The sequence below is a fragment of the Hypanus sabinus genome, unplaced genomic scaffold, assembly GCF_030144855.1.
Source record: "Hypanus sabinus isolate sHypSab1 unplaced genomic scaffold, sHypSab1.hap1 scaffold_315, whole genome shotgun sequence".
Classification (NCBI taxonomy): Eukaryota; Metazoa; Chordata; class Chondrichthyes; order Myliobatiformes; family Dasyatidae; genus Hypanus; species Hypanus sabinus.
In genome coordinates, this window is record NW_026781226.1 from 507,450 (window position 1) to 522,697 (window position 15,248).

General features: G+C 43.5%; 1 protein-coding gene across 1 annotated transcript; it reads left to right on the forward strand.

The window, feature by feature from the left end:
* Window positions 1–2,726: 2,726 nt before the first annotated feature.
* Window positions 2,727–12,876, forward strand: LOC132388392 (zinc finger protein 271-like; the record flags this gene model as incomplete). The annotated part of the gene is made up of 3 exons (XM_059960742.1): window positions 2,727–2,789; window positions 11,203–12,133; window positions 12,170–12,876. Coding segments are annotated over exons 2-3 (1,233 nt in total), but the record flags the coding sequence as incomplete, so codon positions are not given.
* Between the last annotated feature and the right edge of the window lie 2,372 nt (window positions 12,877–15,248).

Genomic DNA, 15,248 nt, shown 5'->3' on the forward strand with positions numbered 1-15,248 from the left:
CCTTTTGTCCAGAGGGGTGGGGTTTGTAGATTGATGATCGGGATGCCGTTCTTTTTTTAAGCTAGGGTTGGGGTGGGAGTTTGATTTTTCTCTCTGAACGACTTTCATGCTGGGACTCACAAACACAACAGCTCGTTAGTTCCGCTGTATCTGTCAGTTCACCAGCGCTTGAATGTCGCCGATCCTTGAATGTGGAGGCGGAAAAGCTGGAGAAGACAGCGCCCCACTCGCGACAAGGAGAGCCCGAGCACGTGTCCATGTACGTGATGTGATTGGATACATCGCCATGACGTTGATAGCACTGTGAGGCCACATTTCTGTCCGGAGTGAGCAAAGAGTTTTACTCAATCATCCCAGCTGCTGCAACACCAGCAACTTCACATCAGGGAGGAAGTTCAAATCAGCTCCGTGTTAAATGTTTAACCATCACGGTGACTGAAGGCAGCTGCAGGTTCATGAGGGACTGTTACTGTCAGATTCTGCAGTTCTTGCGGCTGCTCATCGCACCCAGGACTGAACCCTGGTCACTGAGCATTGGAGGAGTCGGTTCTGCTGATGTTAGACTTAAACTAGTCTGGTGTTTAATATTGTGGATCTGTGACAGATCAATCAGCTCTGTATCAAATCCCGTGTCTCAGGTTCTTATCGTCTCTAACACACTCACAATGTACACTAGAGTGGCCACTCTGTCCATCTGGTCCCTGCCCATGTTTCTGTTCCATATCAGTATATTAAAATCTACCCCTGCCGTTCCCCTCTCACTCTCCCTGTGATGACAGGTTACAACTAGTCACCGCTCCGTGGGATAGGAGATTTCTCTTGAATTTCAGAGAATCATAGAAACCTACAACACATTACAGACGCTTTGGCCCACAATGTTGCGCCGACCATGTAACTTACACTAGAAACTGCTTTAAAATTACCCTACCGCATAGCCACCTATTTTCCTAAGCTCCGTGTACCTATCTAAGAGACTCTTAAAATACTCTATTGTATTCGCTTCTGCCACCATCGCTGGCAATGCATTCCACACAAACACCATTCTTTGCTTTAAAACCTTAGCTCTGACATCTCCTCTGTACCTACTTCCAAGCAGCTTAAACCTATTCCCCCTCGTGTTAGCCGTTTCTGCCCTGGGAAAAAAGCCCCTGGCTATCCAAACGACCAATGCCTCTCATCATCTTATACACCTGCATGAATTTCCTGCATGATTTTCTCCGGGCTGAACAAGACGATGAGCTCACTGTGGTTGTGACGTTGTTCAGGGCTCCGGACGAAGTTGGTTAAACTCCTTCTTCTCCGCTCTTTTCAATGTTTTGTGTCATTTTCACCTATTTTAAAGGACTGTGCCTCAGACAGCTGGGTTGTTGCAATTTTTACGTACCAGCAGCAATAGATCACTAACGGAGTCTGGTTTCGATGTTAAAACCACTCTCTTCATTAGTATCTACTCCAAATCTAAAAGATTGAACGAAATAAACAGCAATTAACGGTGTTGTACGTATTCCAAACTATTGGGAAACAATACTTAAAGTCTTCAGATGGTAAAGTGGAAAAGTTCAGTAATCTACGGAACAAGCGAGTGAGAGGAGAGATTTGTAAATCCACACGAAGATGTAGAGAGAAGGCAATTACGACGAATTCCACACACATTCCACGCTGGGTGAACGAAATAACAGTCGCCGAAGATCTTATCCGTCGATTAGTTCCGAAATACACTTAGAAATATCACCAGGTGACAGTCACAAGAATATCTTCTTCGGGTGGTTACCACAGAACACCCCGATTCCGGGTAAGGGAAATCCACACATATGGATTATACGAAGTGACAGTCACACATCCGTTGTGCACTGCGTGCCGATGATCAACCCAATCTTTTGGGCATAGCAGTGACAAGCTGAAGTCTCTCTCACTATTTCTCTCTTCCTCTCCCTCTATCTCTCTCTCCCCCCTCCCTCTCCTCCCCCCTCTGTCTCTCTGTCTCTGCTGCAGCGCCTGTGTGACGTCACAGACCCGCCTCACTCAGGCACTTAAAGCGACACTCACAGTAAACGAACCTGCGGTCTCGTAACACAATGCACCTCTAAAGTCTGACAGCAGACTAGCGAGTGAAACTTCGATGGTGCAGAATCAGAAACCAAAGAGTTGCCAGCCTGAGTCAGGCTTTGCGGCTCCAGAGAGAGAATGGGTCTGGAGTTTACGAGGAGGAGGAGAGGGAAGAAACAGACCAACAGGATATGGCTACAAAAGGAAAATCAGAAAAATTTGGAAAAAAGATTGTTAGTTTCTGCAAAATACTGGTGGAAATCAAAAGATTAGGCAGCAATTGTGGAGAGGAATAAATAAACAACTTTTAGACCGAGCCTCTTCAGCATGCCTAGACTGTGGACTCCACTGCTTAGTTACTACCTGAACTGCAGAGCTCCCCCAGCATTTTGTGTGTGTGCGTCTCTGTATGTCCAGCCACTGCAGAATCTCCTGTGTTTTATACTTGCATTTTACATTGGCATTAGATACACGTGGATATTGAATACATTGTTTATGTGAGCCGCTTCCTGCGTTAAAAAAGCTTCAGATTTTTTCTATATACCCGAAAAAAAATGAGATATGGACATTGAACCGGTGCTTCAAGAACTGTTTAATGGCACCGGTATTACCCAAAAGGCCCTGCCAGAATAATTCTTATCAGGCACTGAAGCTCTGATGAACTGCGCAGGCGTCAGGCTGACGACGTCCCCGAGTATCACGCATGCGCGCAGCACACGAGGCCTTGAAAATGTCGGTTGCAGGTAAGAGCGATTCTCCGTGTTTTTATCTTAAACACCGACTTCGGGATAATTCCTCTGAATTTCGGAGACCGTGACCAGCAACCCCGGGACAGTCCTGCCCTCTTCCCTCTCTCTCAGCCCCACGATCCGTACACGGGCCCCGGGGAGCTCCCGGCTGATGAGTGAATGGGAACCGATGGATCTCTCAGACAGAGCTGAGCTCCAGCTATCTAAATGCAAGGATTAGGAACTCGGAGAAAGGGAACAAAACCCGTCTGTGGACACTCTCTGGAGGTCTAAGATTCGTATGTTACACGACCGCTGGACTAAGTGTGTAAATGTAGGAGTGGACTATGTTGAAAAATAGATGTGCTGGATTTTCTAAAATTGACTCCTTCTTCCTTAGACCACAACCTTATCTGTCATTCCTTATTTATTTATTTATCTATCTATCTATCTATCTATCTATCTATCTATCTATCTATTTATCTATCTATCTATCTTATATATGGAAAAGCAGTATAACATTAGATGATCATCAGCATAAGATGAAAGTTTAAACCTTAGCCTTTGTTTTAAATTAGTACTTAGTCTTTTCTGTGATTAGAAAATCGGAATCTTGGTTAAATTACTGGACATAAAGTATGGTGAGGTGCAGTGCTAGCATTGTAGATTAGCAAAGATTCTACTTTGGATTGGACTTCCAGAGCACAGTTAGTGGATATCCACAGGACAGTACTGTCGAAGACTAAGACAGTACTTCCAAATAGAATTGGAAAGGAAATGAGAGTGAATTTTTGCAGTGATGCAGGGCAAGAGAAAAGGATTGGAGTTGAAAGGATAGTTCTGGTTGATGATCTCCTTTCATGCCAACAATAATTTTATAAAATTGTTCTGTGATTCTGTGTGAAGCTTTCCCTGGTCATTTGCCAGCTCTTCTTGTGATTCTGCTCCTAAATGTGAAAACTTGGGGAAGTGAGTTTAAAATTATGCCATTGAACTGGTTGTAAGAATGGACCACACCTATTGGTCCTCATTTGCTTTATTCAGAGCCTTGTCAATAGCATGAATAACTGAATAAACATTTCATTAGAACGGGGTGGATTAAACTGAATATATAGGATCTTTAAATTATACCCCTTCCCACTTATTATTTTCACTGGAAAAGAGATGTTGAAATTCTAAGTAATCCTGACTGAAGTGTAATATGGTTTTAAAAAAAAGCTCAAGGTCAAATAAGTGTGAAACAACTGTCGAGCATTTTATAGAAAGGGACATTAAAGACATTCATCATTCATGCTGATTTTTCCTCCCAGCACTGCCGCAAATACACAAACCACTCCACCTCCCTTCAGACCTTCTCCATGCTGTGCCTGATGAACCAGCCAAGATTAGCAGTTCACCATCTGTGGGAAAAATTGAGTACAAATACCTAATAAGGTTGGGATGTGTACATTTGTCTCCCAATTTATGATGTAGGAGCATTGATATTATGCTGCTTTGTGCATAAAATATACAATCCTCTTTGTTCAATTCTTTATTAGCTAGTGAACTTACAGGTTTGCTTCAGGGAGTTAAGCAATTTAATTTTAAACAAAAGCATGAATTGATAAATGTTACCAATTTTAAATAGCAAAAAGTTTATAGTATTTTTTTCCTGGGAAAAAATAAAAGGGGGAAAAATAAGACTTTTGGTCAGAAGTTTGAATAGTATTATGATGTGACTGCATTTTTCGAAAGAAAAGAACAAAAATTGTAGATATCCAAATGCAGAAAGGTTAATTCTATGTTAAACTTGTGAATTAGGATTAAGAGATGCAAGATAATGTTAATTTAATAAAATAATTTAAATCCAATTAATGCTTTAAATCTGCAGTATACGTTCAAGAATGCATTTTAGGTAGCTCAACACCTCATGCAGGTCAGTCAGGTATCTCTGCTCCCTTTAAACTTGCACGTTTCTGTTTCCCAGATGACTTTGAAACTTACTTTGACCTTATTTTCACATCATTCTAGAATGTGATGTCTAAAAACAGTGATTTGGAAGTGAGGTATGATGTATTAATAAGAGAACATCTAATAATACAGAAAATCTGCTGGTCCGACACCCAAGACCCAACCATGGCAGGTTCACTAAGTTTTACTGTGGTTCGTCACATGTTTGGAGGGCTGTCGCCTGAAAGTAATGATCATTAATCACCATCAATGTTACATAGTTCACACTGAAAATAAAAGCACAAGGGAGAAATCGGCCTCTGCCGCACCTTTTTTTCAGAGTGCTCAGTGGCTCATTTGAAATCAGGTACAGAATTTTCCTGCACTTCTGATGGGAAATCTGTTGGATGTGTTTCTGACAAACATACACCCAAAAAATGTAATGAGTCAATGCACCAAATGGATTGAACGCCAGCACTTTTGAACATTGTGTTTCAGCCTATTCTGTTTCAATCTTTATGAAATGTGAAATAATATGAAAGGTCTAGAACTTGATAGAGGGCTAAAAGATTACGAGAGGCATAGACAGGGTGGATAGTCAGTACCCGTTTCCCAGGGCACCAACAGCAAACACCAGAGGGCATATGTATAAAATTAAGGGAGGGAAGTTTAGGGGAGACTTCAGGGGTAAGTTTTTTTTTTCACAGAGGGTTGTGAGTGACTGGAATGACTTGCCAGGGATGGTGGTGGAGGCTAAAACATTAGGGGTATTTAACATCCTCTTGGACAGGCACATGGATGAAAGAAAAATGGAGGGTTATGGGATAGTGTGGGTTTAGTTCTTTTTTTTAAGGTTTATATGGGTTGGCACAACATGGAGGGCTGAAGGGCTTGTACTGTGCTGTAGTGTTCTATTCTATGGCTCTAAAATCTTTTACATCACCAGTTGAGAAAATCATCTTTGTTCTACCTCCAATCACAAAGAGGAATTCTGCAGATGCTGGAAATCCAAGCTACACACACAAATTGCTGGAGGAATTCAGCATTAGTACTCTTTTCCATAGATACTGCCTGGCCTGCTGAGTTCCTCCAGCATTTTGTGTATGTTGCTTGTTCTACCTCCTCTCGGTCTGCATTTTTCTACCAGTGAGAACATGCTTCCACCAATTCTGTCTGGCTACGTAATGATATCAAACACCTTTGCCCTGGGCAACAAGTAGCTTTCACATCAGAAATGTGCCAGACTCCAGGGAGACGGACTACTGTCCTTAAAGGCAGTATTCCTTGGCATTACCATCACTGTTCACCACTGTCAGTCACCTGGGTGAGACTTCAGGGGAAATACTTATGTACAGTACCGTCTGTATTGTTGCTGGAGAATTTTCTAGTGGGAAGAAGTGGAGTGATATTTGGAAATCTGAAATTGAAAGCATCATTCAGCAAGAAAATCACAAATAGGTGGTTTGCAAAAGCTGTGGCGAGTAAATCCTTCATTAACCTGTTACATAGGTTCTGTGAGAGTGCTGATGAACTCAATCAAGACTCAACCAGAGGAGATTAAAGTTCTTACTGACAGTGACTTGCTCGCTGTTGAAATGAATATCTCTCTATATAAAATTCAGTTTGTACATGTTGTTGTCACTGGGTAAAAATTGTACAGTACAAGGTTTTTGCACACACTGGTCATTACAAATTAGAGGGGACATTGGTGGGAAGGCGGGGAGACCTCCAGTGTCCCTGACGCCCTCACGTAGAAGGTGTATATCCAGCTGCACTTTAAGGAGTTAGAGCTGGAACTGGATGAATTCCGCATCATCCAAGCGTCAGAGGGTGTGATAGGTATGATGTGCAGAGAGGTGAGTTGTACCCAAGGTGCAGGACACAGGAAACTGGATGAGAGTCTGGAAGGGGAATGAGGTTAAATAGCCATCGCCGAGTACTCTTGTTGCTATCCCACACAACAACAGGTGGACACTTTAGAAACTGTTGGGGGGAATTACCTGGCAGAGGAAAGTCAAAGGGGTGATAGGGGATTTGTTAGTTAGTGGAACAGAACTAGAAAGGGATGAGTATCCTAGTGGCAAGGCTTGCTGCTGCTCCCCTGTGGGGTGGGTGGTTAAACTAAAGTTGCAGGAAGGATTGGAGCCAGAATGACAGAACAGATAGTGGAGAGGTTGAATTGAATCGAATTGACTTTATTACTTACATTCTTCATACATGAGTTGTAGAAATCTTTATGTTACGTCTCTGTCTAAATGTGCAATGTGAAATTTATAATAGTTTATAATAAATAGTATGTACAACAGGACAGTCAGGATAAATAAATGTACAATTGTATCAGCATGAATTAATCAATCAGAGGGCCTGGTGGAAGAAGCTGTCCCTGGGCCTGTTGATCCGGGCTTTCAGGCTGTGGTACCGTTTCCCAGATGGTAGCAGCTGGAACAGTTTGTGGTTGGGGTGACTCTGGTCCCCAATGATCCTTTTTACACAGTGGCCCTTTTTACACACCTGTTTTTGTCAATGTCCTGAATAGTGAGAAGTTCACATCTACATATGCGCTGGGCTGTCCGCACCACTCTCTGCAGAGTCCTGCAACTGAGTGAAGTACAGCACCCATACCAGGCAGTGATGCAGCCCGTCAGGATGCTCTCAATTGTGCCCCTGTGGAAAATTGTTAGTATTTGGGGCCCCGTCCCACACTTCCTGAACCGCCTGCGGTGAAAGTGGTGCTGTTGTGCCTTTTTCACCACACAGCCAGTATGTACAGACCAGGTGAGATCCTCGGTGTTGTGTGTGCCAGGGAACTTAAAGCTGTTCACCCTCTCAACCCCAGATCCTGGGTCAGCCTGTCTCCATTTCTCCTGTAGTCTGCAGCCAGCTACTTTGTTTCAGTGACATTGAGGGCAAGGTTGTTTTTTTGACAGCAAACAGATGTCATTCAGACCTCAGGACATGAAATTATGATATTGTAGCCATTACTTGGACTTGCTTGCGCCCAACAGTCTGAGGGATTTCAAGGAACAAATCTGTAGAGAGATTGCGGACTATGCCAAGAAACAAAGGTTGATAAAGTGAGTGATTTTAACTTTCTGTTTATTGACTGGAATCCTAGGCTGTAAAAGGACTAGATGGGGTAGAGCTTATCAAATCTACCTTAATCAGTATATAAAATTCCCGATGTAGAAGTGTGCAATAAGCTATTGGGAAGTGATCTAGGGCTAGTGACAGAAATTAGTGTATGGGAACACTTTGTATCTACTGATCATGAGATTCCAAGTAAATACAGAAAAGCAGAGGCCTGGACCTCTCTTGAGATTCTAAATTGAAAGGCCAATTTTTATGATATTTGCAAGGATTTGACAAGTGTTAATTGGGACAGGATGTTTTTTAGCAAAGCAGTACTTGGTAAGTGCGAGTTCTTCAGAAGTGAAATTTTAAGGGTGTAGAGTTTGTATGTGTCTGACAAAATAAAAGTTGAATGGTAACTAGTGCAGGGAATCTTGGTTTTCAAGAGATATTGAGGCCCTGGATAACTTGTTCCTCTAAATGCCGCGGACTGTTGGGTGCAACCAAAACTCATTAATGACAGCCATTTCATAATTCCACTCCCGAACTCATCTGACTTTCCTTTAGTTGTCTTCTGTTGGATTCTAAAAGCTTCTTAATGGTCTTTTGCTCTTTTGTTTGCCCTCTCCTCTGCTTTTATGTTGGTTTTGGATTCTCATTTAACCCACGGTTGTGCCCTGCTGCCATTCCAATGCTTCCACGTCTTTGGGATGTATCGATTACTCAGCTCTCGAATTGCTCCCAGAAACTCCAGCCATTGTTGCTCTGTTGTCACTCCTACCTTTTCCCTTCCAAACAAGTTTGGCCAGCTTCTCTGTCGCAGAAACATGGAGAAGTTCAGTGGAGAAACAGGCTATTTGGCCCATCTAGTCAATGCCAAAAACATTTAATCTCTCTAATGCAAATACCTGCACCGGGATCATCACCCTCCGTACCCCTACCATCCAGGTACCTGTCAAACTTCTCTTAATGGTGAAATCGAGCTCATATTCTCCACTAGTGCTGACATCTCATTCTGCACTCTCACGACCATTTCAGCAAAGAACTTTTCCAAATGTTCCCATTAAACTTTCACCTTCCCCACTTACCCATGACCTCTGGTTGTCATCCCAACCAACCTCAGTGGAAAAAGCTGCTTGCATTTACCCTATCTATACCCTCATAATTTTGTTTACTTCTAACAAATCCTCAGAGCAATGTATAATTTCCTTGTTTATGTTTGGAGCCTTTTTTAGGTGTATAAGATGATGAGGGGCATTGAGTGTGTGGATAGACAGAGGTTTTTTCCCAGCATTAAGATGGCTAACAGGATGGGGCATAGTTTTAAGGTGCTTGGAAATATATGCGGAGGGGATGTCAGGGGTAGTTTTTTTACACAGAGAGTGTTGGATGTGTCGAATGCACTGCCAGCAGCGGATGTCGAGGCGGATACAACAGGGACTTTTAACACTCTCTCAGATAGTTACATGGAGCTCAGAAAAATAGAGGACTATGCGCTAGGGAAACTCCCGGCAGCTTCTAGAGTAAGTTACATAGTCGGCACAGCACTGTGGGCCAAAGGGTCTGTAATGTGCTATAGATTTCTATCATTCTATGAAATTCAAGGGAAATCTCCAAACCCACGGAGTGGTGACTAGTAGTGAATAGTGGGGAAGTTACTGGAACTTATGTGCAGGAACCGGAAATATAAGTATTTGGCTAGATGTGGACTGATTAAGGATAGACAGCATGGCTTTTTGCATGGTAGGTCATGTCTAACCAGTCTTACAGAGTCTCTTGAGGAAGTTATCAGGAAAGTGGCTGAAGACAAGGCAGTGGATGTTGTCTACATGGACGTTAGCAAGGCACTTGACACAGTCTCATATGGGAGGTTGGTCAAGAAGGTTCAGTCACTCAGCATTCTAGGTGAGATAGTAAATTGGATGAGACACTGTCTTTGGCAGAAGCCAGAGTGTGGTAGCAGATGGTTGCCTCTCTGACTGGAGGCCTGTGACTAGTGGTTGCCACAGGGATCAGTGCTAGATCTGTTGTGGTTTGTCATCTAGATCAGTAATCTGGATGATAGTGTGGTTAACTGGATTAGCAGATTTATGACCACCAAGACTGGTGGTGTAGTGGACAGCGAGGAAGACTATCATGGCTTGCAGTGCAATCTGGACCCCCTGGGAAAATGGTTTGAGAAATGGAAAATGGAATTTAATTCAGACCAGTGTGAGCTGTTGCACTTTGGTATGACCTACCAAGGGAGGTCTTTCACAGTGACTGGTCGGGCACGGAGGAGTGTTGTAGAAGAAAGGGACCTGGGAATACAAGTCCTTAATTCACTGAAAGTGGTATCACAGTTAGATAGTGACGGAAAGAAAGATTTTAGCCCATTGGCTTTCGTGAAACAAATCCTGACAATAGATGGATATTATGTTGACTTGTAAAAGAGGCCTAATTTGGAGTATTGTGTGATGTTTTGGTCACCTACTGACAGGAAAGATTTAAAAGAGATTCAAAGATTTCAGAGAAAATTCACAAGGCTGTTGTCAAGTTTGGAGGACTTGGGTTATAAGGAAAGATTGAACAGGTCAGGACTTTATTCTTTGGAATGTAGAAGATTGAGGTGAAATTTGATTGTGGTAGAGGGGCATAGATAGTGTAAATGCAAGCTGGCTTTCTCCACTGAGATTGGGTAGGACTTCAACCAGTGGCCAGGGGTTAAGGGTGAAAGGTGAAATGTTGAGGGGAACATGAGGGGAAACTTCTGCAGACAGATTGTCATCTAGGTTTGGAATGAGCAGCCAGCACAAGTGGTGCACGCGAGCTCGATTTCAACATTTAGGAAGTTCGTGTAGGTACCTGGATTGTAGGAGTGTGGGAGGGGCAATTTAAATAGTTCAGCACAAGACTAGATGGCCCAAAGGACCTGTTTCTGTGTTGTACTTTTCTACAAGAACTTGAAATATTACAAAAATTCACTCTAACCCCTTTTACCAGCTGTGCGGACCAACCAGTCATCTCAGCAGGAATTTTTTTATATGGTGTTAAAGCTGTAGCACTTTAAGTTAATAATACATAAAAGAATTCCCAGATGCACATCCACAAAGACAATTTGCGTGAGACTGTTTCAGTTACTGTGGGGCCAGGCACCCATGCAGCTCAGCAGGAACAGGGAATAATACCAACGGAGAGAGTCAGACTGAGCCAGGTCACAGATTGGAGACGGCAGAAATGCCCCATTCTTATAGAGACAGGAGGAGCTTCAGGGAATTGATGGTCATTCCAGATACCAGCACTCTGCCCAGTCAGAAGATGATTTCTCTGTCCAACTTGGGTTGAACCTCACTGTAACAGTGTGATACCAAGTCAAACCATGGCAACTCAAGTAATCTCATCTGAAATGTTGTCCTAAACCCATTGATGGATTTTGTAAATCTTTTCACAGGTTAAAAACGAGAAGGAATTTGTCGCCGGGGATCTCAAACAGAAAACGCCAGTTTTGCTGTCTCTGTCTGGATATTTAAGAAGTGGAGCAAGGGATTCAATCGACTATCCTTCCTGCTCAGACTGTGGAGAGGGATTCAATTGATCATTTGACCAAATAGCAAGCCAGTCATCTTACACAGGAGAAAGGCTGTTCACCCGCTCAGACAGTGGGAATAGATTCACTCAGTTATCACAATTGAAGGTACATCAGCAAGTTCACACTGGGCAAGGCCATTCATCTGTTCTGTGTGTGAGAAAGGATTCAGTTGGACCTGTGGACACACCAGTCAGTTCACACCACACCTGGTAGAGGCTGGTGATCTGCTGAATTTCTGGGAAAGGATTCACTCAGTCATTTGACCTTATGGCTCACCAGCGAGTTCACACTGGGGAGAAGCCATTCACCTGTTCAGTCTGTGGGAAGGGATTCACTCAGTCATCCAACCTACGGAGTCCCCAGCGAGTTCACACTGGGGAGAGGCCGTTCACCTGTTCAGAATGTGAGAAGAGATTCACTCAGTCATCCAACCTACGGAGTCCCCAGCGAGTTCACACTGGAGAGAGGCGCTTCACCTGCTCAGTCTGTGGGAAGAGATTCACTCGGTCATCCAACCTACTGGTACATCAGCGAGTTCACACTGGGGAGAAGCCATTCACCTGCTCAGAATGTGGGAAAGGATTCAGTGATTTATCCAACCTACTGGTACATCAGCGAGTTCACACTGGGGAGAAGCCATTCACCTGCTCAGAATGTGGGAAAGGATTCAGTGCTTTATCCAGCCAACTGAGACATCAGCGAGTTCACACTGGGGAGAAGCCATTCACATGCTCAGAATGTGGGAAAGGATTCAGTGAGTTATCCACCCTACTGGTACATCAGCGAATTCACACTGGGGAGAAGCCATTCACCTGCTCAGTCTGTGGGAAGGGATTCACTCAGTCATCCCACCTACAGAGTCACCAGCGAGCTCACACTGGGGAGAGGCCATTCACCTGCTCAGAATGTGGGAAGAGATTCACTGAGTTATCCACCCTACAGAGTCACCAGCGAGCTCACACTGGGGAGAAGCCGTTCATCTGCTCAGAATGTGGGAAGAGATTCACTCAATCATCCCAACTACAGAGACACCAGCGAGCTCACACTGGGGAGAGGCCATTCACCTGCTCAGAATGTGGGAAGGGATTCACTCAGTCATCCTACCTACTGAGACATGAGAGAGCTCACACCGGTGAAAAGCCGTTCAATTGCACAGAATGTGGGAAACGGTTCACTCTGTCATCCAACCTTCTGAAACACCAGCGAGTTCACACTGGGGAGAAGCCGTTCCTCTGCTCAGAATGTGGGAAGAGATTCACTCGCTCATCCGACCTGCAGAATCATCAGCGAGTTCACACTGGAGAGAAGCCATTCCCCTGCTCAGAATGTGGGAAGAGATTCAGTCACTCATCCACCCTACTGGTACATCAGCGAGTTCACACTGGGGAGAAGCCGTTCATCTGCTTAGTCTGTGGGAAGAGATTCACTGAGTCATCCAGATTGCTGGAACATCAGCGAGCTCACACTGGAGAGAGGCCATTCACCTGCTCAAAATGTGGGAAGAGATTCACTCGCTCTTCCACACTACAGAGACATCAGCGGGTTCACACTGGAGAGGAGCCATTTACCTGCTGAGAATGTGGGAAAGGATTCACTCAGTCATCCCAACTACTGGCACACCAGTCAGTTGTTATGAATACCTAGGTTTTGTTTGCTGTGGACTGTCATTTTAAGAGAGAGAGATTAGGAAGGTGAATCAGTCTGACTTGCAGCTTGTTTACATCACTCACAGCTTGTTTAGTTTTAACTGAGGACACAGACACTCAGAGTCAGACGGAGATGAAGGAGGAAAAATGGAAAGATCGATACAAGGGAAATAGGTGCCAAGGGTCACTGTTTGGAATTTTCCTATGCCCACAAGTGTGGGTTAATTATCGATTCATCATACATCGAATGTGTGGTTGTCACCTCGTTTGATCCATAGGAGCGGATCTGATTTGGGGTATCCTGTGAAGACCACTGATGTGTTACCCCTTGCCTGGGTGTGGTGTGGTAATTCACTTGAAGACAATATGCCTTGTGACAAGTCACTTTGGGTGATAATTAGTATGTGGATTTGGAAGGATGACAGATAAAATCTACAGTGACTGTTCTCTTGTTTTACCACCATGGAACCTGCGGAATTCGACATAATTGCCTTCTATCGACATTTACCCTGGATTACAAATATCTCTCTCATCAGTTATTCCGTGGTTGAACTGAACTTTCATAATTTACCATCTGAAGACTCCAAGCCTTGTTTCCCCCTAGCTCAATAGTTTTGGATTTATATTTACACACATATATACACATAACACTGTTAACTTTTGTTTATCTTGCTTAAGTTACTATATTATAAGTAGATTCTAATAAAGATAGTTTTAAGATCAAAAACAGACTCCTGGTGTAGTCTCCACGAGGAAATCTGCAGATGCTGGAAATTCAAACACATACAAAATGCTGGTGGAGCACAGCAGGCCAGGCAGCATCTATAAGGAGAAGCACTGTCAACGTTTCAGGCCGCGAACCTTCATCAGGCAGTCTCAGGCAGTCCTGATGAATGGTCTCGGCCTGAAACGTCGACTGTGCTTCTCCTTATAGATGCTGCCTGGCCTGCTGTGTTCCACCAGTATTTTATGTGTGTTGTTCCAGGTGTAGTCTATTGGTGCTGATTCGTTTCTAAAGCTTTACGATTCATAACAAAATTGGGGCCTGCATCTGGGATATGAACAGCTATGAGGGCGTAGTCATTAATTATCGATTTCATTGGGGAAGTCCCTTCTGATTTATTTGTGTGTGGAAAATCAGCAGCGGATGCTGATTATTGTTTGGAAGCGGGAACCTCTGAGGCATTAGAGGATGCCAGACGGATTGAGTTGTTGAGTCTTGCTAGAAGGTTAAAACTTGCTATGTTGAAATTGACAATGAGGAGGGCACAGATGCAGAGGGTGACAGCTGAACATTATGTATCTGAGGGTGTGTTTAAAGTGGAGGACTTGGAGGTGTTTCCTGAAAGTAAACCTCGTGAACTTGAGCTCCAGTACGAGTCAGAAAAATTAAAGATGGAGGCTGCAGAAAGGCAGAGGCAGTTTGAGGCTATAGAGGCAGAAAATCAGAGAGGAGGCAGAAAAACAGAAGGAGGAAGCAGAAAGACAGAGGCTATTCGAGCTGGAAAAGATACAGTGGTTTCAGCAAAGGGGTCTAGCTTTAGACTCTGGTGATAAGTTTGAGGCTAGTCAGGAAATTAAATTGGTACCTCCATTTGATCAGAAAGAGGTTGATAAATACTTACAGCATTTTGAGAAGGTTGCTTAGAATTGAAAGTGGCCAAAAGAGGGTTGGTTCTCTTACAAAGGGGGAGGCTCAGCAAGCCTATTCTGCTTTGACAGTTGATGAAGCAGCTGATTGTGACATAGTGAAACAGGCTGTGCTCAAAGCTTACGAGTTGGTCCCAGAATCATACAGGCAAAAGTTTTGAAATTTGTGGAAATCTGTGAACCGGACATATGTAATTTGCTTATGAGAAGTCTGTGTGTTTTGATCGCTGGTGCACATATATGATGATTTTAATAGCTTGAAAGAGTTAGTTTTAATTGAAGAATTCAAAAGGTGTGCTCCTGACGACATAAAGACATATTTAGATGAAAAGGATACTGCCAATTTGCAGGAGTCTGATAGAATAGCAGATGAGTTTGCTTTTACTCATAAGGTTAAGATTATCCCAAATAAGAGCTTCCAAAAGAGTGCCAGAGATCACCAGGGTAAACCAGAAATTACAGCTGGGACTAGTGACAAGAGTAAGGATGAAGGGAAGCAGTTGAAAGAGAAATATTCTGGTCTTGCTTGTTACTATTGTAAGAAAGCTGGTCATGTGATGGCTAATTGTTCTATCCTGAATAAGAAAAATGAAAAGAAGCCAGTCCCAAATG